The following is a 25182-nucleotide window of genomic DNA, read 5'->3' as shown; positions in this document are numbered from 1 at the left end:
CTATAATAAGTTGGTTCAAAGTGTTACTTGCATCATTTTTATTTTGTAGCTAATGATAATGTAAAGATGAACTTAGACGTTCGAAAACAGATAACAAATATAATTTTCTCTCATTTATTTATTTCTCCTTTTATTTTAAATTTTTAACAATGATGGACGTACAAAATATACAAAACACTATTAAAAACTTATAAAAAAAATTTAACCCTCCCGCTGCGGGACATTTGAGTGCTCAAGCAACCGGTGGTCAGGGCTCCAGATTGAGGAACCTCCTTACAATACGCACCGTCTCAAGAATCACTGCTTTCTGTGTCCGACTCTTGATCCAACAGTTTTTCGTTTTATGACCATTGACTGAAACAGCTATCGGAACATTAATAGTTGACTCAACATTCCTTACCTTATCAGCCGATAGACGTCCACTGCTGGACATAGGCCTCTTACATGACTCCCTGCAACCCGCTTGATGTCCTCGGTCCACCTAGTAGGGGGTCGATCAACACTGCGCTTTCCGATGCGGGGTCGCCATTCCAGCTCTTTGGGATCCCAACTTTAAGGCATCTCAGAATCGATAAGGCCATATTGAAGAGCAAGCTGTTGGTGGATTGCTGAATTATTATTAATTTATTTTTTAAGACAAGTACGTAAAGATGATTTACGTTCAAAAACAGATACCTATTAAACAGAATTTATTTTATATTTTTTATTTAAATATTTCTAAATATTATATTGCTAAGTACAGATAAATAAGCTATTTGAATCAAGTTAATAATTAATTAAAAAACACGATTGTAAAAAGCAAATGACATAAGGCATACAGTAGTTTTTGCTATAGTATTCGAGGCAGGCGCTCCGCGCTTCAATTATATAACCATATATCTCTCAGCTCTGTATTCTAGGATAAATAAATTGTATCCTCCTTATATCATCATCATCATCAATGACTACCCAATGATGTTAAATACTGTTAGATGTGTTACTAGTGCATGAAAACTGAGACGCTCAAAAGATAGTCAACTCAATGTTAATTGTGGTCAACAATGACCGATAATTAAACAAATAATACCTAAATATCGTCCACAATGTCGAGTTGTGTGTTCAGGAAGTGTAAAAACTATATACACATAAATATATAATGGAATTAAAGACAAAATGTGCGCTCAGTGTTGTTATTCGGATCACTTTTTGCGGTGATTTTGTAGGGACGTAACCGATCTATAGTATAAAAATATCATTGTTGACAACCCCTATTCGTATCGCTGTTTAGCCCGAGTCTCCTCTCAGAATAACAGGGGTTAGGCCTTAGTCTACTACGCTGGCCAAATGCGGATTGGCAGACTTCACACAAGCAGAGAGATAAAAAAATTGTCTGGTATGCAGGTTTCCTCACGACGCTTTTCCTTCACCGTTTGAGACACGTGATATTTAATTTCTTAAATTGCACATAACTCAAAAGTTAGAGGTGTAAGTCTCTGACCTGATTCGAACCTACGTCCTCCAAATCGAAGGCAGAGGTCATATTCACAGGGCTATCACAGCTCTCCATAAGTACTAATTAGTAAATATTAACACTACATATTTCTTTTTTCTAAAGATATTAAATGTCCAGAACAAGGTTTGATTATAACATTGAGTTTCACTTTCATGTTGGAATGGTCGGCGAGTACTCTGTACTGTCTGAAGATGTGGGACAGTAGTATCTTCATAGTCATCATAGCATACGCTCTGCCTGTAAAGAAGGATTTTTGTGTTATCTCCGCCAATGATATTTTATACTAGAGATGACACTATCGCATCAAAACTGAGGGACAAAAAATGTGCATAATTTAGTCGCTTAAACGAAAGACATCTAAACAAATAATATCTAAATATTGTCTACAATGTCGAGTTGTTTGTTGAGGAAATGTAAAAACTACTTAAGTATACTTAAATGTATAATGTAAGTAAATACGAAATTGTACATGTGTGCGCTAAATTCGGATCACTTTTTGCTGTGATTTTGTAGGCAAATAACATATCTTTGCCTATACCTTACCTTTCATCCAAATCGGTTCAGTGGTTTAACTGCGAAAAGGACAGACAGACTTACTTTCGCATCAATAATATTAGTATAGATGAGTAGACTAATAGACAAATCAAGTGAATTTCTGTTTTTCAAAAAAGAAAATATCTATAAAACAAAATTCATAAAAATCGATATAGCGGTTTAGCCATACTGATTGCTGACAATATTTGAGATTGACTATAATAAAAGATAATTGGTTGTTTCTTCAAAGAAAAATCTTAAAAGCAGCCTGGAGCTGGGAAGTAGGCGGTGTTGGTACACCCCGTGCTTCGGAGAGCACGTGTAGCCGGTCCTACGCCTGATGATTAGGTACTTGCTCAGTGTCAGTGTCGGACTCTGAGAGTGAGGGAATAAAGAGTGCACCTGTGCAAGCTTTACTAAAAATTTCATACGAAAGAAAAACTCAATAGGTACCAATATCAGGAAAATCGTGATCCGACAGGCTAAGCATTGACTAATTAGACAGTTACCTATACAATTCCTTTTCCCCACACTGAATGCCATGAATGCGTTTGCATTGGCCGGCAGACGTGATGGACTGTCGAGCCAGCGCTGTGGTTTGAACTCCTCAACATCGTCACCCCACATGGGATGTCGGTGGACGCCGTACAGAGAAAAGAAGCAGTTGTTGCCTGGCTTGAGGGTACAGGACTCTGTGGACAAACACGATTATTACCTAAATTTCGACTCATAACTTTAGATTTCCTGAGTAAAAGTTCTAAAGTTTAGAAAGACGAAAATCTCCAAACAGTGCATGTTGCCAGTGATGACTTATGGATCTGAGACTTGCTCGCTAAATATGTGCCTCACTCTGCGGGTAATAGATCGAATTTTACTTGGAGTATCTAAGCGTGATCTAATCAGATACGAGATGATCCGCAGAAGATTAGCTCTTCTGCGGATCATCTTGTATCTGATTCGATATTCAAGTCAGCGACATAGCTCAGCGAGTCGCGTAGTTGATCCTTGTTGTTTGGAAGTTCATACAAAAGGAATATAATTTTCATCGAAATTAATCGAAAACTTACTTACTTAATTTAATTTCTTTGTCTATATGCCTTATGACGAACGGTGCCATGACGTAGTACCGTAAAGTCTCCTTTATTGCAGCTTCCAGATACTCAAGCCGCGATAAGTCTTGCTTTTGGACATCCCTATTTGATCCCTCGAACACTTCAGTTAATCTGAAATTAAATATTGTAAATCTTGGAGAAAGATTGGCTTTTAAGTTGTACGGTTTCTTGTAGTCCTTATCAAAGTTATTGAGATAGAAATATAAACCGTTTTATTTCGTTTTTCCCTCCATCTCCATTCTACCAAAGACCAACCAGACGCTGTGAACATTGACATCCTTTTGTTGTCGAGGTCCATAATTGTTTAGTCGGCTCACACGAAACGTTTCCTTCGACGTTTTTATTAAGAACAGCGAATGTGGAATGCCCTTCTCTGCTTCCTAACACTTATGATTTGTACGTCTTCAAGACAAGAGTGAATGGCATCTTTTAGGAAAGAGCGTTTCAACCTAGACCCCATGCTTTCCACCTTACATGATTTTATTAGTCAAGCGCACGTCTATTCTGAATTATAAAAAAGTTAACTTCGTATGAAATTCACAAATATCGCGGTAACCATTGATTTTCCCAGAATATAAAGCAGCCTTCCAGTGAACGTCCCATTAAAATACGTTCACTCGTTCCAAACATTAGCAAACAGACAAACACAGACACAGACAGACGGACAAAAATTTTAAAAAGCTTGATTGTTATGCAGTTGATAAAAACAGTGCACAGTAAAATCAACTATGGTTTATGTTGCACTATGTATTTTGTAGAATAATTAATTAAAAAAAATCACAGACTAATATTTTATTTATAAAATTATCATTATATCGATGCAACATTTTTGTGTCTACATTACAAGTAATAAAAGAAATAATTGACAGAATAGGTATACAACAGAGTACGACAGTGGTAAAAAAGGTATCCACCTCAGTGCGATGCCACAGCAAGATAAGACGCTATACAAAGACGTACAGACCTAAACAAAGAGGATGTGAATATAAAAAATATTAAAAAAATATACAAAACTCGTTGCACGCCCAGACTTGGTTACACGAACAAATAGTGGCTTTAGACCTGTGGCTAATGAAGTTTTACTGCAGTCCTGTGATTACAGACGCCCTTCACCCATCATCATGTTTACTGGATGATCAAATTAAATGTAATTAATATCGATAAATATATTGCCAATGGTTTGCCTTAAAAATCCAGTCCAGGATAAAGTGGGGACGTTTTTTGATCGCTGATTGTGCATGTTTCAATAGGACATCGATGAGTCAAGCCAAAAACAAAAAAGAAGGTTAAAAAAAAGAAATCTTACTCAGAGTAAATTTTCTCCTGCACTTCAGGATATGACCCTATCAAAAGTAAAGCAAACACAAGAACAGTTGATGTGGTGTCGCTGCCGGCTATTATCATCCCGTTCACTTCGTGCCGTAATTCTTGTTCCGTAAGAACATTAGATTCCAAAAGCAAATCAGCAAAACACTTCGCTGTGTCTTTTTTAATGTCGGCTTCTGAAAAACATACACATATCATCACACATAGACGCAATAAAAAGTCCAGATACCGTCTCATAATAACCGAGATGTCACCCTTTTAAAAAGCTTACACTGAAAACCAGCGCTGCTAGCTGCAGCATTACGCTGAGTGGGAGACCTTTATTTAGTCCGTGCGCTTTTCTTATTCTTTTTTTTCAATATAATATAAAAGCTTATCCAAATAAAAATATTTTTCTTTCTTTCTTTCTTTCTTTCTTTCATAAACTAAAAAGTGACGCAACCCAATTATGCCAGTTAGTATATGCGTATACGCCAACGTTTAACTGTCTCATTGGTACCGTGGTTAGCTGGTTCAGCTACGGGCAAGGAGGTCCAGCTCCAGGGTTCGAATCCCCATATGCCTCGAAGAGCACGTAAATCCGTCCGTCCTGCGCCTGATCTTTCACCGATCGTGTCGGTCTGCCTTCTCATCACACTATGGTGAAAGAAAAGGGAATGCATCTGTGCTTGTGCACACACTTCTACACTATACGAGTAACATCTCCTGCGTATATGGTTAATCTCACCATGAGATTGGCCGACGAAAAATTTTGAATTTTTTTAATTTGAATTTTTCACCATACTCCGTACTTTTTCACCATATGCCGTACTTTTTCACCATACTCCGTACTTTTTCACCATATGCCGTACTTTTTCACCATACGCCGTACTTTTTCACCATATGCCGTACTTTTTCACCATACGCCGTACTTTTTCACCATTAGTTACGGCTTATGACTAGTTTTTACGACCTGCCGCCTGCCTGCCTTCCTTGGGATTTATTTAGTCGTTAACGATTTAAAATATTTATACTTATTGGTTAAATTACTTAAAATAAGTTTGCTTACCTATATTATTGTCTACACTATTTATTTTAGCACGGTTTCGTTTATTCTTCATTCGTTTCTTTTGCAAGACCTGTAATTATAAAAATTGGGTGATAGAGAGGTGGACATTAGGATGAATTATAGATTAAGATTTTATTTATTTTAATTGGCTGATACATCACGATGTAAGAATTTCGTATTCCATATTACATTACATTTTTCAGTTGTACATTTATGTAAGACAGATAAATGTAGTATGTACTTGTATTAGAGCAAGTTATACAAGCCAAAAGGATTACAATAACATCGGTGATATAGAAGAACCAGGTAAAGGGGTAAACGCTAGTTAAATGTAGCTAGGTAATGTATCATAGGAGAGAAGGAGGGCAACTGTATCCCCCTTTGGTGACACCCTTGACCTAACTCTAAGCTAACTGTACGGCTATTGGTCGTGTCTAGTGCTAGTCAATTGGTAAATGATAAAATGCTTACCAGATCTGACGTCTCGTGTACAATCCGTATGCAGTTTTCCTGTTTTATTTTCATATCTGTCATGTTATATAACAAGTCACATCGCAGCCAGAACTTGCAGTAAGTCGCTATGCCATTTGAGATGGCCTGGTCGTATGCTTCCAAGAATTTTACAGAATCAGCTTCTTCGAGTTTAACATCCATTGTTGTTACTGTAAACATTCATGAATAACAGCCTATTTTTAACCTACTTCAAAAAAAAATCGGTTGTCTGTAAAGTCTGTTTACTGAAGATAGTTGAACATGACAACGTCATAAGAAAATACTGATGAAATGGTTGCATTTTTCAAAAGAAAATGTGCGTTTTTCTTAAATACTGTTTAATAATCTTCATAGACCAGAATATACTTTATTTCTTGTAAAAAAAGTTGGCAACCCTAGAGCGAGGGAACGACGCATGACGTCATCTTTTTTTGAGTGTGCAGCCGGCTCCATCGAATTATAAGACGTTGTCACCTTAAAAAAGAGGTTCTCAATTCGCCGGGTTTTCTATGTTTGTTACTTCGTCAATTATTTTTTTGTTTGAAAGAGAATAAGTAGATATTTCCAGATTGGTTCTATTTAATTTTTTCGAAAATCGGTTTAGTAATGGCGGTATATCCGACGTTGTATTGGTCAGCGGCATTCTGCTTTAGTAGGTACGTATGGTAAGTTATATTGTGAATAGGTTGCCTTGAAATTATTTTTAAAAAGTTTAGTGATTGTGTTAAAATACGAAATACTGAATTAAGCGAACGAGTGGTGTTTACAGTTACTTATTTTTTTCTTGACCTTCACCCATTTGTTTAATGGATGAAAGTGTTTTCTATCCAAAGAGTATAAGAGGTATTTATGTTTCTATCTTTGTATTTTAAATAATATACTGCCGTAAATTGCAAAAAATAAATGATAGTAATTTGGGCATTGTAACCATTCATTTATCAAATCTGGGCCCAGCAATGTAGCGCGTTCAAACAAACAAACTCTTCAGCTTTATAATATTAGTATAGATGGTCGCTCTGCTTTAGGTTATTTTTTATAGCTTTTGAGTAACATCCACTTACAACAAATACTTTCAAGTATAATCTGGTTTACATATGGCGTAGGATCGAAACATTTGTCGTCTTCCTCCGATTCCAGTTTCTTCATCAGTCTTTTTGCTTGATTGTTGAAAATTGGTATAAATCCGTCAAGTATTTGCTGATTGAAGGAAGGCATTATCAACTTACGATGTTTTTTCCACGTGGGCACTGAAAATTGGATTCTTTAAAGTTTAATCGCACTAATGGAGAAGTGTATTTTTATGTGTGAATGTGAGTAGGTATGTTAAATTGTAACTCGTTCACTCTGTAACAGCTGAACCGATTTAGCTGAAATTATTAATTGGAATAATGATAGATTATACTTTAAATAAAGATTTCTTTAAACAGAGTGTCTCGTAATTTATAGATAAAACCAAAAGCAAATGGTAGATACACCACCTAATTATCTAAAACTAATTTGAATAGTTTTGAAAAAATCTTTAGGGTGACCAAATTATATTTTTTTAATTTTTTTCTATCTTGAATCAGCTGATGATTTAGCTGCTGTAACTAATATTTTAAAGATCTGATTTTTGATAAAAAATAATATAACATTGTCAAATCAGTTTTAGATAATTAGGTGGTGTATCTACTATTTGCGTTTTATCCATTAATTACGGTACACCCTGTACAGGCTATTTAACTAGGCAACCTTTGCAATTTCAATGTGAACATTTTCCATCAATTATTTGTTAATCCCTAATAAATAACAGGTAAGGGTACATATTTCTTCTGCGGAATCTCGTACTACATTGAGAGTGTCAAAATATACCTTCAATGTTACGGAACCGTACAAGTGTGATGGATGGACATAGAAAGTTAGAAAGAGTCGCCGTAAAAAGTAACAAAAACACATGAGTTCCGGAAAGTACAAACCGTCAGCAAACACCAGGCCAGAGCCCAACAAGCTTCGGATAAGAGCGCCGACCACCGTGTCCTTGGCCACGCATACGTTGGACACCAGACATATGTCCTCAGGGTCTGTTAATACTAAAATATCAATAAAGTAACTAATTAAAAGTTCATTATTTTAACAGACTCAAAAGTGATTACAAAAATAAGAAAACTAATGTCGAACAAAAGTTGTGATTCACAACATTTGTCAGGACAACTTAATTAACAAATCAAACTGTAACCAAAATAAGACCCTAGAATGGCAGATAATGAACTTCAGTGACGTCACGCACTTGTGAACGTTGTGTGTAGGGTTAAAGGCGTCTTTGACTGGTAACAAACACTCCCCTTTTCCACTCAAGTCACTCTCCCCGCCTATCTCAAGTAACCCATAAAGAATTACACAACAAGCGATGTGGACGGCTCTAACGCCACGAGCACACTGAAGCCGTCCGTACCGCAAGTCGTTGGAAAGCGGCGATAACATTTAATCCTCAAAAATAAAACTGACCACCTACAATCTCGTAAAATAATCACAATAGCTCAACGTTAAAGGGGCCGGACGCATCACTGAGAGGTCGTGGTTCAATCATGTGGCCTATAAGTTTGGAAGATAGAAAAAGCCCTTCTACCATGGTTCATCACCATCATCATCATGTCAGCCGACGGACGTCCACTACAGGACATAAGCCTTTTGCAGGGACTTTCGAATACCACATCCCTGCGACTCGCTTGCTGTCGTCAGTCCTATGAGCTATGTCAGTGGTTTTGGTTCTTTTGCGGATCTCCTCATTTCTGATTCGATCACGTAGAGATACTCCTAGCATAGCTCGTTCGTTCCATGGGTTGCATTAATTTTTTGTCCAAGAATGTCACATAGTCGTACACAAAGGTTGATTAGTGGTCATGAATAAATGTTTAGTTCTTGGGCCCAAGGACTGTTTGCTTACCGTAAAACTTCTGTGTTCCTATCAGAAAGTACAACGCGTGGCCGTTTTGCAAGCATGTGTACGATATTTCTTTGAATTTCTGCCAAAAATCTGAAAGTAATGTTATTTACACTTTCAGGTAATTATCAAAACCAATTATTATTTATCCATTCGCTGCCCGCGAGTATTTTATCGGTGAGCCCGTCTGCGTTGAAGAAGCCGACCGTCAGGGAATGCGGTTTTAATCCACCGTTGTGAGGCATTTAAAAAATCTTTATATTCCTCTATCGCGCGGAGCATGATACTGTGCTCGCCTATTGCCCTTAATTTAATTTATATTTTTTTACATGTCACGTAACGTAAAGGATACGGTGTCGTCCATTTAGGAGTCAAATGGTTATAGGTATATTTCACGCAAGAATCATATTGTAGTGTTAATGATTGTATACGATAAAAAAGCTTGGAAAATTCACTAAAATGTGTTAAACTAAAAAAACAAAATACCTGACTGAACTTGTTGTGGGCTCTTCTCGGACCTAGGCGTCCTTAGAACCCTTGAGTTTATTATCTGATTTTATTTTATGACTTGATTTTATGACTTATTAGAAACTTATAAATCTTATGAATATGAATAATAATATCTAATAACTAAATTTACAACCATAATAACTGGTTGTTCTAGTTTTAACATGCATATGTACTGTGCCTAGTGACCTACATTTGGTTGTGCATTAATAATAAACTAATTTACCTATCTATTTTTAACCGATTTCAAAAAAGGAGAAGGTTATCAATTCGTTGGAATCACAGCTTTCTATTAAACTAAAAACCGAAAAATAACATCGTATGTGCTACCGTCTGATCAGTTTGAAGGGGGTACCAAATTTGTGTTGTATAAATTCAAGCTGTATAAATAATAAAGGTTTAGGATTTTCGGACGGTTCTTTTAGAAACGGCTTTAATAGTACGATGTTATTTTTCGGTTTTTAGTTTAGTCGAAACATTTTTATGATTTTGAAGTCGGTTGTATCGTCGTATGTGTAGGTTGGTGGGTCTACATGTCTAAACTCGCTACCCCTCATATATGGAGGGGCAATTCAAATGTGCGTAATGCTGAGGTACTTACAAACAGTGTCCCCCAACAGCATATAGCCATGACCAATGAGAGGCAAAGAACCCGGCAAAATAGGAGGCTCCCCGGGCTCACGACGGGTCTTGAAGATCCAGTGGAGCAAAACTATCGCTAGGACTAGAACGAGGATGAACATTATTCCTGCAAAAATAAGAATTAGAGCTATTAACTCCCTCTTTGGTGATTTGGTCTATAGTTTAGTCCAAAGAGGACTGGTCTAGACTTTAGTCCAGTCTAGCTTATGTGGCTTACACTACGACGAGGTTACATTGGAACTGAACTGAAGCATATCGTCTCCAAAGAGCATAATAGTAGATTGTACAAGGGGCTAAAAAGACGAGGTATACACGAGGTATATACGAGGTATTTTTAATATAAACGCCTAAATAGAAACCGAGTTTATAATGGGTTTAGCCCCACGTGTTCAATCTGCTTTTCACTACGATTGCGAGAAAATAAAATAGTTTAGTACAATATTCAATGATTTATTTTATTTGAAAATTAAATGTACAAGGTCTACAATCTTTTATATTAAGGGAGATGTTTTTACCCGGTAACATAATTTCCGACTATTGTAAAGATGAATAATGAGTAATTGAGGTAAACGTGGGAGATAATAGTTTAAAAAACTCCTTTCGTAAGTGAATCCATTCGTTGTTGTTTTCTCCACTTTACCTAGGTAGGTATTTAAGTAAATGCGTCTCGAGTTTGATGGTAACAGATTGAAAATTTCATCCATCTCCCAAATTAGGATCACCATTCTAGGCTAAATTCTAAAGTAATTTTGTTTTTTTTAATTCTTGTCTGTTCGCAAACGATCGTAGAAAAAGAATCGTCGTGCCACTTGGCTACAGAGGCAGTCAATGCGGAGACTAACGCTTTCGCTCAAACATACAAACTCGTCAGTACTACTGTTAGTAAAGATTACGTTAATAGGTAATTACTTACGATGGAAAATCACTTACCAATCTAGTATTAGAGAAAAAAATATCTGCACAAGTATAATTAAGCTGAGAGGCAGGTCGTGCAGTTCTGAGAACGAGTCTGTATTAACTTGACGATTATAAGTTACACTCACGTTATATTGCCTTACGAACTGTTATTAAATATAGACCAAGAGTCTGCGACTGTCAGACATTCTACAAGTTTTTTTTTTATTCTTTACAAGTTAGCCCTTGACTATCTCACCTAATGGTAAGTGATGATGCAGTCTAATATGGATGCGGGCTAACTTGTTAGGAGGAGGATGAAAATCCACACCCTTTTCTGCATGGCATCGTACCGGAATGCTAAATCGCTTGGCGGTACGTCTTTGTCGTTAGGGTGGTAACTAGCCACTAGCCAGACCTGGTCCAATCAAGAAAATATCAATCTGCCCAGCCGGGAATCGAACCCAGGACCTCCGTTTTGTAAATCCACCGCGCATACCACTGCGCCACGGAGGCCGTCGAAGTTCTTCATGTCTTGCTTTTACCATACGTAATATGGACTGACACTTTATACTTAGACGGTTGAATGTACACGATCCAAACTCCAAAATAAGGTAGTTGACTCATATCAAATTTAATTTAAACAATATTAATTTCATACAATGGTACTCTAAATAACTGTACGAAAAATACCAATTTTAATAAAAAATAGTAAAATGTTACTTGAGAAAAAAAATTTACATATTGCGTTTTTTATCTATTTCTCCAAACGCCAAAAATTTTTGTGTTCAGTCACGTTCAGCAGCTAAATTTTACGCTACTCGACTAAACTGCTAAAGTAGTCCGAACAAGCCCTTAATAAACGTATCTTAGTGTACTTTGTAAGACTTTGACTTTTATGAAATGACGAATGTCTGTCTGTCACTGGCTCTTAGTCTAAGTTGGTATACTATATAAGTGACGTTGCAAACTTGTTTTAGAGTTCATTACCTCGAAAGGAACCAATAGAACCTTTATTGGATCACTTTGTTGTCCGTCCGTCTGTCTGTCAAGTGTCAATGCAAACGGTATTCGGAGTATCTCGGAGGTGGAGCTTTTGGTCTTTTTTTTAATTTAAAAATTAAAATATATACTTTAATCACACCACTTAGCCCCAAAGTGTCGAAGTATCGTGGTATTGAATTGAAATAGTCTAAGATCCTTTGAAGCAGCAAAAAAAAAACAACCTTCTAAGTTAAGGTAAAATAATATTTTTAACATAAAAATGGAACCGACTTCAAAGGCGTATATCAGTTATTTTGTTTTAACAAACGATTTTCGTGAAACTTTAATGCCACCAATCTGGAAGTATACTCTTTCAAACAAAACCGAGAAGAAGAAGAAGAAAAGAATTTTCAAAATTGGTTAATAAATGGCGAAGTTATGAGGTAACAAACATAGTTGTTAGTTTTGTCATTAAAATGTAATTTTCGATACCCCCAAGGGAATATTAAAACAACCGGCCAAGTGCGTGTCGGGCCACGCGTAGTGTAGTGTTCCGTAGATCGATTTGCACTTTGATCCTTTGATGTAATGCATACAATAATACCAATTAAAATAGCCCACACCATGGGATAGACGATAAAAAATTCATCCTCACTTTGCCTTTAATAATAATAACAAATATAATAAAAACATTTATTCAGCCAAAAAAACCACAACATAAATAAGAAAAAAAAACATGAGAATTAATACTAACTTAATACTAAGGCTTCGGCTGAATGACGCGCTGCCTCAGCTCTATGCTACAGCTAAGTAACTGTAGCGCTGATTTTCAGACATGACCCCAGGGTGAGCTCACGGACTGATCGGGAGAGCGTTGCGTCGTTTATTGGTTCCAAATTTAAAATAGATAGATAATATACTACTATGTATCCACATATCTATAGTAAGTAAAATTAGATTGGAGCGAAGGACAAACATTATATGCAAAAAAAATGAATAAAAAATAAAATAAGATTACTAAACAACTACAATAAGGACAAAAAAAAAAGAAAAGCAACTGTCCTGCAAAATATTTGGTTATTGTTTCTGTAGAACTAAGAGATGTTCTTTAATTAATTTCTTGTAAACAGTTAGCTAGTCTAATTGGTGGTGGTAGGCCTTTAGGAAGGGTCCCCAAAAATTTATTTTTTCAAATTTTCTTTTTACCAATTTATAGACGTAATTATACCGCTTATTATCATTTTAGATAATAGTTAAGACTTGTACATATGTTTTCTGTGGTTAAGATAAATATTTAGTATAAAATGAAACAGTGAATCGATATGATCATATGTTTAATCTGTCCTGAATAGACACGAAATGTCCGGTCACCGGCTTGAGCAGGACGTCCAGTTTGAGCACCAGCTGCCTGTGGTCTGCGCGCAGCCGGTACCTTCGCAGCACGTGGCTCAGCAGAGCCTTCATGGACATCATGGCGTACGCCTTGCCTGAAACCGATCAGTGTTTCATTATTTGATGATCCATTGAGCCGTGATAGCCCAGTGTATCCTCTGCCTCCTATTCCGGAGGGTTCGAAGCCGGTCTGGGATGCACCTCAAACTTTTCACTTGTGTGTATTTTAAGAAATTATCAAGTGTCTCAAACCTACATACCAGAGAGTTTTCTTAATATGCGTGTGTGAAGTCTGCCAATCCGCATTGGGCCAGCGTGGTGGACTATTGGCCTAACCCCTCTCATTCTGACAGGAGACTCGAGCTCAGCAATGAGCCGAATGTGGGTTGATAATGATGATGATGAATGATTAATGACGCCGTGTATCTTGAGGTGACGCGTATTGCGAGGAGGTTTCGTACTCTGGAGCCCTGACCGCCGGTTGCTTGGGCACTCAAATGTCCGCTAGATCTATACTGATATTTTAAAGAGATATACTTTATAGTGTTGTAGGGGGTAATTTTTCCAAGGAAATGAAGGAATTTGTGTAAAACTGAATTTTACGAACGAACATTAACTTAGCATTAGATACAGTATGCTTGTCATTTTGTCACCGCTCAATAACTATTACTTCATATACTTACCTATACAATTCCTTTTCCCAAGGCTAAACCCAACAAAAGCGTTAGGGTTCTTGGGTAGCGTGGCGGGGTCCAACCACCTCTCCGGTCGGAACTCGTTCACATCTGGACCCCACATGGGGTTCCGGTGGATACCATATAATAGCAGCATGCAATTGTTCCCAGCTTTGAGGGTGCAGTTTTCTAGAATATACAACCGATTAAGAGTTAAGTTATGATTTGATTCATTCATCATCATTGTCAGCCGATAGACGTCTACTATAGGACATAGGCCTCTTGCATGGACTTCCAAGCACAACGGTCTCTAGGCGCCAGCATCCAGCGGCTCTCTGCAATCTGCTTGATGTCTTCGGGTCACCTAGAGGGGGGTCGACCAACACTGCACTTTCCGGTGCGGGGTCACCATTCCAGCACCTTGGGACCCCAACGTCCATCGGCTCTTCGAACTATGTGGCCTGCCCATTGCCACTTCAGCTTCGCAACTCGCTGAGCTATGTCAGTGACGTTGGTTCGTCTGCGGATCTCCTCATTCCTGATTCGATCACACAGAGAAACTCCAAGCATAGCTCGTTCCATCGCCCGCTGAGAGACTTTGAGCCTTCTAATAAGGCCCTTATAAATTCAAATATTATAGCCTCAATAGCTCAACGGTAAAGCGGTCGTACTCATCACCGAGGGGTGGTGGTTCGATCCCCGCCCCGCTGGCCTATACTCGTACCCACTCTTAATACAGTTGGAGGAAAACGAGAATATTGGTCATACATTGGAGTATATTAAAATCAATGCTACTTTTCGTTGTAATTTTATAACTCAAGAACTTTACCTATCCAAACTAAATGTTTAGGCTTTGTTCAGACTATTTAGTAGATGGTTTATTCCTACGTGAACGAGAATTACGCGGGTGAAACCGCGGTGTTCTGCTAGTAAGTAACAAAAGTCTTACTTAATTTGACATCCTGGTCAATATATCTTCCCACGAAGGGCGCCATGACGTAGTACCGCATCGTCTCCTTGAGCACCGCTTCTAAGTACACGAGTCTCGAGAAATCTTGCTTCTCTATATCTCTGTCAGTGCCGCCGAATACTTCTTGCAGTCTGCAAACAATACATTTACCATTATTTGTTTAAATTACTAAAAAATTTTAACTAGGGGGTATATGTGTTGGAAAGACAGTGCTAGGGGTGGGTACGTCAATAGATCAACGGGGCGGGGATTGAACCACCACCCCTCGGTGATGCGACCGCTCTTACCGTTGAACTATAGCCGTATTGATGGCCGTGATAGAATATAACCTCTGCCTCCGATTCCGGAGGGTGTGGGTTCGAACCCGGTCCGGGGCATGCACATCCAACTTTTCAGTTGTGTGCATTTTAAGAAATTAAATATCACGTGTCTCAAACGGTGAAGGAAAACATCGTGAGGAAACGTGCACACCAGAGAATTATCATAATTCTGTGGGCCAGCGTGGTGGACTATTGGCCTAACTTCTCTCATTCTGAGCGGAGACTGGAGCTCAGCAGTGAGCCAAATATGGGTTGATAACGAACGAATATGTATTGTAGGAAATAGTAGTCTGAAACGGATATGACTTCGCTCGATCTCGTGTTCGCTCGGGCCTACGCTTGGTGGCGCGACATGTTTCCGTGAATAGTGGGAGTTAGAGAGTGGAAGCGATCAGGCGGGAGTGACTGGTTATATAAGGCGCTCGCCATACGGTCGGCTGCAGTGTTCTTGTGGTGTTTGAGTCGTTAAAAATTTGTAGTGTAATTCTTTATGAGCAGTGAAGTGAGTTTTTGTTGTCATTAAAGGGATCCCTTAAACCTTTTTATTAATATAAATATTAATTATAATATTTTCAACAGATCATCTTTTTGTAAATAAGAACTCATAATATTATCTACGTATACAACAAAATAGCAAATATTATCAAGTTTCAATGTAGTCGCAATCCAAATTGGATGACAGACCACAGAACACAGATTTTCGTAACTGCTAGACTCATAAAAGAACTTAATTTCATACTGACTCCTCGTATATCTTGGCTTGCACTGGTGGGTGTGATCCAATCAGAACCATGGCGAAAATGGTGACGTTCGCCGAAGTGTCGTGGCCCGCCATGATGATGGTGTTCATCTCGTCCCTGATCTCGCGGTCGGTCAGCTGCCCCTCGTCCAGCTCCATCAGCAGGTCCATGAACACTTTGGGCTTTGCTCCTGGTACAAAATGTTAATTTGTTAACATCGTGAGCCGTGATAGCCCAGTGGATATGTCCTCTGCCTCCGATTCCGGAGGGTTTGGGTTCATGTCCGGGGCATGCACCTCCAACTTTTCAGTTGTGTGCATTTTAAGAAATTAAATATAACGTGTCTCAAACGGTGAAGGAAAACATCGTGAGAAAACCTGCATACCAGAGAATTTTCTTCATTCTTTGCGTGTGTGAAGTCTGCCAATCCGCATTGGGCCAGCGTGGTGGACTATTGGCCTAACCCCTCTCATTCAGAGAGGAGACTCGAGCTCAGCAGTGAGCCGAATATGGGTTGATAATGATGATGACATCGATATAGAATACTAAGATGATGATGATGATAGGAAAATGAGGAGACCGCAGGGCACATAGTTCGAAGAGCTGATGGACGTTGGGGTCCCAAGGTGCTGAAATGGCGACCCCGCGCCGGAAAGCGCAGTGTTGGTCGACCCCCCACTAGGTGGAACGAAGACATCAAGCGGGTTGCAGGGAGTCGCTGGATGCTGGCGGCTCGAGACCGTTTTTTTGTCACGTCCATCGGCTGTTGATGATGACGGTGACGATGACGATGATCGAATACTAGATAACTTATTCTAATATCTAATCTATGATTGTAAATGACTACTCAAGCATTCAACACTTATTATAATCTATATACTCTTTAACTAAAATTAGAGCAAAATGTTCCAAACAAGATATACTATACTGTACCACCATTTTTATCTTTCCATTCCGAAGATTTTGTTTGTTTTCGCTGAGCGCGTTTCTTCTGAAGCACCTGTAATGAATCAATATTTATTTACATTTACATTTACAAAGCTCTTTTATAACAGAGGAGGCATTTGATGGGGGAGGATGGAGGATGCTGACGATGACGATGATTAATTAACGAAAATGCTTACCGAATCACACACCCTGTGCAGAACTTCAACACACTTGTCCTGTCTTTTCTTGATATTGCTAAACTTGTAGAGCTGCTCTGGATAGAGCCAAACTCTGTGGAACCTGCAGATGTTGCAGTTCATGTACGTCTCGAAGGACTTCACGTAGCTCACCGCTTCGTCTGCGTCTATGCTGTCGTCCAATGCTGTCACTGAAATAACAATGCCAATAGACATCAGTAGAAATTATCGGGTTTTATTTTAATTAGTAAATAACATAATTTAATATTTAATTATAACACTAGAGGACGCTCACGACTTCGTCCGCGTGGAAATCAATGTAAACTTTCAAGCCCTATTTCACCACTTTAAGGGTTGAATTTTAAAAATTTTATTAATTATATTTACATTATATTTCGTTTTTTTTTATGATTTATGAATAAATTTTTAAAACTGTAACTCTATAAATGATGGACTTTCCATACAAACTTTCAACCCCTATTTCACCTACTTCTCATTTAATTTTCGCTATAAAAAGTATCTTCCTTCTGCATATTATGGTCTTAAACCGTGCCAAGTTTCATTTGAATTCATTTAGTAGTTTCAGCGAAATTAACAAAAAAACACGGACAAACAGACAGACAAAAAAATCGAAAAAAAAAATTTTTTTAGTTTCAGTATCGATTATATAATGCCCCCCAACAAAATTTTTCAAAATATCTTCAATGTACAGAATGTATAAAATGTACAGAATTCGTATTATAAGTATAGATTCTAGATGGCGCTGTCGTCCGTTATGCCACGGTAACTTTTGGTGTTACAAATGGTATAAGTAAAATCTCAAATTGCGGACAAACGTACAGAATTCGACCAGTTTTATTATAAGTATATAGATTCATCTATGACTACAGTAGACTAACCGCGCCGAAAAGCGCAGTGTTGGACTGACGACATTAACCAGGTGGACTGACGACATCAAGGGAGTCGCATGGATTCGCTGGATGCGGGCTGCTCAGTATCGTGATGTTTGGCAGTCCCTACACAAGGCCTATGTCCAGCAGTGAACGTCCATCGGCTGATATGATGATGATCATGAAGACAAGAGGCCTATGTCTTGCAGTGGACGTCACGCTAAGCACTATGAAACATTTAGTTCTTATAAACTAAATTAATTCCAGATAAATATTCATAGTCACTTGACTTGACTTCGGTGTCACCTGATGCAAATTGACTAACGTAGGTACGGTTAATTTAGAAACGCAATTTATTTAAGTACCTGTCTGGTTTGTATATGTGACCGTTAAATTGTAAATTATGTTGGTTTGTAATCTCATTTGCGATATTGTAATCTGTCGATGTATTGTAAACTGAACGTACTGATTACAATTTAACGTGTTATTTTTCGGTATCTATACTAAATATTATAAAGCCGAAGAATTTGTTTGTTTGATTGATTGAACATGCTAAACTTAGGAACTACAGGTCCGATTTGCAAAATTTTTTCAGTGTTAGATAGCCTATTTATCGAGGAAGGCTATAGGCTGTATATTATCCCCATATTCCTACGGGAACGGGAACCACGCGGGTGAAACAGCGCGGCGTCAGCTAGTACTATGATATATCGATGTGAAACCGTTTGTCAATTGTTCCGAATTGTGAATCAGGATGAATTTACCATAGAGTTACAAAAATGTTACAGCGGGCACAAAAAAAAATTAAATCACCGCACTCGACATTGTTGGCAATATTTAGGTAGGTATTATGAGTTTAAATATCTTTCGTTGTTTATTAAGCGAATAAATGAAATGAAGACAATTATGCACATTTGTCCGCCTCAGTTTTGATGTGGTAGTACCCGATGTCTAGTTTAACGTTGTTGACAGCGAGATATCTATGGCTCAAGTGGTTCAGTATCGTGATGTTTGGAAGTCCCTACAAAAGGCCTATGTCCTGCAGTGGACGATGATATGATGATGATGATGATCTATGGTACTTGTACATATGTTTTCTGTGTCTATGGTAGAGAGTAAAAATATACAAACAACAAATAGTCTCCATGAAATTCTGCCGCACGTATTGTGAATGATCAAAAGAGCCTTTGTCAACCTCAACCTGCAGCTGAGATATGATCCGTCGCGCTTGCTTGTTGAAAATTGGTATGAAGCCGTCGAGAATTTGCTGGTTGAAGCTGGGGTTTATTAACTTTCGGTGCCTTTTCCATGTTGACGCTGAAACACAAACATCACAATGTTGAGGGTATACGAGTATCGTCATAGTCTTGTTCTAAGATCCGGCATTACAAATATATTCCCTCCTCTGATAATCATTAGTGCTATGAAATAATATGCAATAGGTATTCAAGCTAGCGGACGAATGTAAACTTTCAAGCCCTATTTCACCACTTTGAATTTTATTTTGAAGGTTGAATTTTTGTATGACGTTATATTTTGTATTTTTTTCAAGATTTATGAACAAATTTTTAAAACTATAACTCTAAAAATAAAGGACTTCCCATACAAACTTTCAACCCCTATTTCACTCCCTTTTATTTTATTTTCGCAATAAAAGTATCCAATAACCTTCTCCGCATTATGGTCTTAAACCGTGCCAAGTTTCATTTGAATTCATTCAGTAGTTTCAGCGTGATGCCCGAATAACAAAAAAACACGGACAGACAGACAGACAGACAAAACATTGAAAAAAAATATTTTTAGCTTCAGTATCGATTATATGTATAATGCCCTCCAACAAAAATTTCAAAATATCTTCAATGTATAGAATGTACAAAATGTACAGAATTCGTATTATAAGAATAGATTCTAGATGGCGATAGCGTCAGTTATGCCACGGTGTATAGGACGAGATGGCCAAATAAAATCCGGTATCTTGGACTTAACTTTATTGGTGGTAATTACATATAAGTAACAAACAGAGACGCGTCTAACGAAGCCCAGTTAATAGGCCAGAATAAAGCTATCAATTATGACTTGCAAAAAATACCAATAATCACTGTCCAGAGACTTTACAATGACGTGCAACCGCGTGATTGCTCCATAATTTAAATCAGGCGTTTCGGTCGTAGACACACGATAACGTTTGGTGTTTACAAATGGTATAAGTTAAATCTAAAATTGATAGATTGATGAATAGATTCCGCGCCCCAAAGAAAAGCTCTGGCTATTCCCCTAAGATTAAACAGCGCCTTACACAAATGACAGTAAGACCCCCATTACCCATTGAAAATGAGCGCCATTAGGACGTTAGCGCCACGTCTACGGGACTTGTTTCGTGGCGCGGAGTCTACAGCATGCCACGGCATATGCCGCCGCCCACTGAAGCCTAGTAGGCATGCGTCAACGGCATTACCTACCAGCAGTGGCATCGAATATTATAACGCAACGAAATATATAGCGATATTTTCATCCATGACCTTACGACGCGGTTACTATAAAAATGTTACTTCAATCACATGTTCCGTAACGCTCGCGTTACGCATGTTCAAGCTTACATAAAACGATGTAACCGCACACACAAGTACACTATACATGTACCTGCAGAGAAGAGCAAGCCGTCTCCAAGAAGCTCCTTCGTGAACTCATGACTAAACTGATCTTTCTCGAAACATGTGTTTGACACTTTATAAGCATCGTCTGGATCTGATACAACTGAAAATATTAAAATTTAAAACCTATTTATTTTATTACAAGCTGACGCCGCGCGGTTTCACCCGCGTGGTTCTCGTCCCCGTAGGAATACGGGGATAAATGGGCTATCTAACACTAGAAGAATTTTTCAAATCGGACCAGTAGTTCCTGAGATTAGCGCGTTCAATCTCAACAAACTCTTCATCTTTATAATATTAGTATAGATATTTGTATTTATTTGAGTATATTTATCCTCAAAATACAGGATGCTCGGGAGTGTTTCCCATAACTCTAGGGTTAGGAGGATGATGATGATTTTAAATCTGTATTTGAGTTTTACTATGTGCTTATATTTATTTACACGATTTTAAAACACAAACAAACTTTTTTTACATTTGTGTATGTCTGCTTGCTCGGTCTAATCTCTGGAACGACTGAACCGATTGTAATGTAACTATTACCTACTTATCTATGTGTACTTATGACAAACTTTCAGTTAGGTCTTATAATATTTTGAAGCGCTAGTTGCTTTTTCCATGATATGATTTTTCGTGTAAAAAAATTCTCCAATAAAAAAAATGTATAAAAAATTAAAAATATCTTACCGTAAAACTTGTATGGTCCCGCGTAGTAACTCATCGCGTGACCATTGTTCATACATTCAGAAGTTATATACTGCAGTTGTTTCCAAAAGTCTGTCAAATATAAAACTCATTACAATTATACTAGCGGACCCGGGCAATCTTCGCTTTAACTTTTCCCACCCTACCCTACCCTACCCTACCCTACCCAACCCAACCTCACCCCTACCCTTCCTTTCCCTACACCAACTCTGACCCTTAACCTACCCCTAACCAACCCGATATCTACCCCTACCCTACCCCTACTAAACCCATACCCTACCCCCACTCAACCTCTACCCTGAGTATCCTATGTCCGTCTCCTCGTTGTAAGGTACCTCCCAATCACTCAAATACAACTAATAAGAATGTCCGAATTCAATAATTCAAAAAGTTAAATAAAGGCATTAAAGCAGTCTTTAAAGTTCTCTTTCTACAAACGATAACGCTTCGAAAACTAAAATGACGGCCTCCGTCGCGCAGTGGATTTACAAGACGGAGGTCCTGGGTTCTTTCCCCAGCTGGGCTGATTGAGATTTTCTTCATTGGTCCAGGTCTGGCTTCGGCCGTGGCTAGTTGCCACCCTACCGGCAAACGTACCGCAAAGCGATTTAGTACGAAGTCGAGTAGAAACTGAAAAAGGGTGTGGATTTTCATCTTCTTCCTTAACAAGTTAGCCCGCTTCCATCTTAGATTGCATCAACACTTACCAACAGGTGAGATTGTAGTTAAGGGTTAACTTGTAAATAAAAAATTAAAAGTACTTTTAAACGTAGACTTACTCAGCTCGTCACCGATGAACAAATATGCGTGTCCTATCAAAGGCCAGGCTCCCGGCAGGACGGGCGGTTCGTCAGACCGTCTCCTGGTGTACCAGCTCCAATACAACAGAGACATGACGAGTAACAGCACCAAGGCCAACATTGTACGACGCCTTTCAAACTGTAATAAACATTCCGAAGGACCACAGAATAAAAGTGATTAAATATTATGACCTAACGAATGAACTAACTAAAAATGGCTATGTAGTTAGTCTGTACGCCGTAGAAGTAGGTGCGAGAGGATTACCAGCAAAATCTCTCTATAACTTGCTTAAAGACCTCGACCTCTCTAGAAGTGCAGCTAGTTCTATATTAGAACGAATATCCAAAGCTGCTCTAATAGGATCTTACCAAATGTGTCTAGGCAGGGAGAACAACACGAGCAGAGAACGGGGAGTGTTGATCGATCGTCAAGGAATTCCTTAACCCTACATCCTGTAGTCACAAGTTCAGGACTCTGCTCGGAGTTGTTCTCTCTACCACGCGATGGACCCGGCACCCGCACGGTGAATCCATGGAATGCTAAGATATTCGTCTCTCGAGGGGAGATGGAAAATTCAAAATAATGCAAACTACATCGTATTGTATTCCGATACAATGCCGCTATATAACTGTCACAGGTACGGGCACAATATACTCGTACCTTTTCCAAGTAAGCGCGTCCATCATAGAATACATCGTCACTCAACATCAGGTGAAATGGCAGTCAAGGGCTAACTTGTTATAGATCACAGAATAGAGAATGATACAGAATGAGTCTTTTCTTTATTATTTACAAGTTAGCCCTTGACTACAATCTCATCTGATTGGTAAGTAATGATGTAGTCTAAGATGGAAGCGGGCTAACTTGTTAGAAGGAGGATGACTTTTTACACGACATTGCACCGGAATGCTAAATCGCGTGGCGGTACGTCTTTGTCGGTAGGGTGGTAACTAGCCGCGGCCGAAGCCTCACACCAGCAAAAGTCTTACAAGCCGCGCGGTAAAGCCGGTGAAAGCTATGAAAAAAAACAATCGTCACGCGTCTCCTTGACATCCGCATATATACAAACTTTTTTCATAATTTGGACTTCGAGGTTTAAATTAATATTTTATTAGACTAACAATCAATATTTACCTATAAAATACTCCATCTTATATCTTAGTTAGTTTTTGTAAACAGTGTTTAAAATTATTTAAAAACATAAGATTTTTCTTGATAAGGTAGGTAGGTACCTAATATTGAAAATTACTGATGCGATGCTTCGTGACGCATCTACTGACTAAAGAATGTATTGGTTTTTAAATTTGTATTTGAAATGCCTGCATCACTGCCATGCTCCGTACGTCCGTCTATCCGTCAAATATTCTTTAATCTGTGTCACAGAATAAAAAAGCCTAAAACACGCCTATTATTTATTTAATACTTACGGCTGGTGAATTCCTAATAAACAAAGATTCTTGGAGTATGAAGGCAAAACCAACTTTTATCTTTACAGTTACGAAGAAAACCGATTTTTATAGGTGATTCCAAAACTATTTAGCGAAATCGAAAAAATAATATAAATTTTAAATAAAATAAGTTAAAGAAAGTACCAAGTACTCGTCTACAGCAAAGCGATAAGATATGTAACGTAATGTTAAATAAAAACAATTAAATGATGTTTATTCAATAAGGGTAAAAGTAATTACAAAGAATAACAATCAATTTAGGTATGTGCAATTAATTACAATTGGTAATCGATCGAAGATATTGACAATACCTATATTTTGACGCGGCTACGTTCGGCGTGCTTGGAATGGACGGGGCAGAAGAGAGAGTCACCCCGCAACGTCATTAAAATAAATAGCGACTCTCGGTTCGACACAATACGGCGCAATTCAGCTCGAACAAAATTATTAGCGAGCCGTTTTATTTACCTACAGCTGTTATCTTTTTTACATCTATTCAAACAACGAGGATTGTCTTCAAATACTAAATACTTGTTTGGTTTTTTAATTAATTAAGAAATATTGTCAACAACAACGCAGGGAAATCAACAAATTACAGATATTTGTATACATATAATGTTACCAGCATAAAATGGACAATCGTACAATTGGTACAAATACTCGTAGGTACGACTTTACACTAAAGTCATACATTACAGAGGTTACTACACCATTGATGAGTTCCATAATGATATAGATGCTTGGAGGCCGTTGGATCAGCTTCCACCTTCACACAGGAAGTAAAACTATAAGAAAATTGTAAATTAGATATTTTTGATTTCTTTTTAAAAGAGCAACTGTTGAGTTTCTTGCCGGTTTCTTCTCAGCAGAACCTGCCTTCTGAACCAATGTTATGGGACTTAATTTCGCCTTCCACTAAAAACAGCCGCTTCTGTTTTTTCAGGTGCTAGGGCCAGTTGCTTTCCTTCAGGCTTTTATGCGTTCGAGCGCTCTATTTGCCCGAGATATGAGATTGCTTCAGTTTTGGCTCCCACAGCTAAATCATTGGCAGATCCCATCACGTGGATACCTACTTCTTGCTTGAGCTTGAATACTTCGTCATACAAAATATTCCAGAGTGTTGGACCAAGAATTGATCCCTGTGGAACTCCGCTGCATTGCCTCTTATTTCTATAGCTCTGTTCTCTTGATAACTGCTTAAAAGATTTTGGATGTAGTCAGGGAGGAAGAGAGCCCTTTTCCTGATTTCTATGAGAATTTCTCACCATGAGGCAGGATTAAAGACATTCTTTCCTGACATTATGACATATAAGGGCACATAGTTCTCTGGTTAACATCTGCAGTGTGAAAGAAAGTAATCTTTACTTTTTCAATTCTTTTGGTTATATTCTAATATCTAGTGTGCGATTTTTTAATTAACCAATGAGAGAAGGAGTTTTAATAAATTTAAAAATATTAATAATCATTTTTTACTTATTTTGGCCGCAATTTAACAAACTTGCAACCTATGTGCAAT

At 38.1% G+C, this 25182-nt stretch overlaps 2 protein-coding genes across 7 annotated transcripts; both read right to left on the bottom strand.

The window, feature by feature from the left end:
- Positions 1-100: 100 nt before the first annotated feature.
- On the bottom strand, positions 101-11139 carry LOC112054517 (cytochrome P450 4C1). Of its 4 annotated transcripts, none has more exons than XM_052889003.1 (11): positions 11004-11139; positions 10033-10179; positions 8928-9017; positions 7960-8073; positions 7066-7251; positions 5984-6174; positions 5513-5582; positions 4445-4640; positions 3098-3249; positions 2536-2718; positions 101-1729 (listed from the first exon to the last, which is right to left on the bottom strand). In XM_052889003.1, exons 2-11 carry the CDS (start codon positions 10172-10174, stop codon positions 1572-1574), a joined length of 1482 nt encoding a protein of 493 aa, XP_052744963.1. In that variant the 5' UTR covers positions 10175-10179; positions 11004-11139; the 3' UTR covers positions 101-1571. The 4 variants fall into 4 exon arrangements, 3 of the variants coding, with proteins under 3 accessions (XP_052744963.1, XP_052744967.1, XP_052744966.1); XM_052889007.1 differs by having other exon boundaries at positions 7231-7251; XR_008252091.1 differs by having other exon boundaries at positions 1591-1729; positions 3094-3249.
- A 1553-nt stretch (positions 11140-12692) lies between these two features.
- Positions 12693-23875, bottom strand: LOC112054516 (cytochrome P450 4C1). Of its 3 annotated transcripts, none has more exons than XM_024094332.2 (11): positions 23646-23875; positions 22197-22356; positions 21400-21489; positions 20702-20815; positions 19193-19378; positions 17172-17362; positions 16984-17047; positions 16051-16237; positions 14967-15118; positions 14027-14206; positions 12693-13438 (listed from the first exon to the last, which is right to left on the bottom strand). In XM_024094332.2, exons 2-11 carry the CDS (start codon positions 22336-22338, stop codon positions 13278-13280), a joined length of 1467 nt encoding a protein of 488 aa, XP_023950100.2. In that variant the 5' UTR covers positions 22339-22356; positions 23646-23875; the 3' UTR covers positions 12693-13277. The 3 variants fall into 3 exon arrangements, with proteins under 3 accessions (XP_023950100.2, XP_023950098.2, XP_052745036.1); XM_024094330.2 differs by having other exon boundaries at positions 12696-13438; positions 16981-17047; positions 23646-23861; XM_052889076.1 differs by lacking the exons at positions 20702-20815; positions 21400-21489; positions 22197-22356; positions 23646-23875 and adding an exon at positions 20384-20533 and having other exon boundaries at positions 12699-13438; positions 16981-17047.
- Between the last annotated feature and the right edge of the window lie 1307 nt (positions 23876-25182).

This window comes from Bicyclus anynana, chromosome 24, assembly GCF_947172395.1.
Source record: "Bicyclus anynana chromosome 24, ilBicAnyn1.1, whole genome shotgun sequence".
Lineage (NCBI taxonomy): Eukaryota > Metazoa > Arthropoda > Insecta > Lepidoptera > Nymphalidae > Bicyclus > Bicyclus anynana.
This window is presented reverse-complemented; position numbering and strand designations above follow the sequence as displayed.

Coding starts and splice junctions, on each gene's coding strand:
- LOC112054517 (XM_052889003.1), bottom strand. CDS start 10,174: ATGTTCATCCTCGTTCTAGTCCTAGCGATAGTTTTGCTCCACTGGATC. Junction 5,583..5,983: donor TACACGAGACGTCAGATCTG/GTAAGCATTTTA, acceptor TTATAATTACAG/GTCTTGCAAAAGAAACGAAT. Junction 1,730..2,535: donor GGGGAAAAGGAATTGTATAG/GTAACTGTCTAA, acceptor CCTTCTTTACAG/GCAGAGCGTATGCTATGATG.
- LOC112054516 (XM_024094330.2), bottom strand. CDS start 22,338: ATGTTGGCCTTGGTGCTGTTACTCGTCATGTCTCTGTTGTATTGGAGC. Junction 20,816..21,399: donor GGGACCATACAAGTTTTACG/GTAAGATATTTT, acceptor TAATATTTTCAG/TTGTATCAGATCCAGACGAT. Junction 16,238..16,980: donor ATGGAAAGATAAAAATGGTG/GTACAGTATAGT, acceptor ATTTTGTACCAG/GAGCAAAGCCCAAAGTGTTC.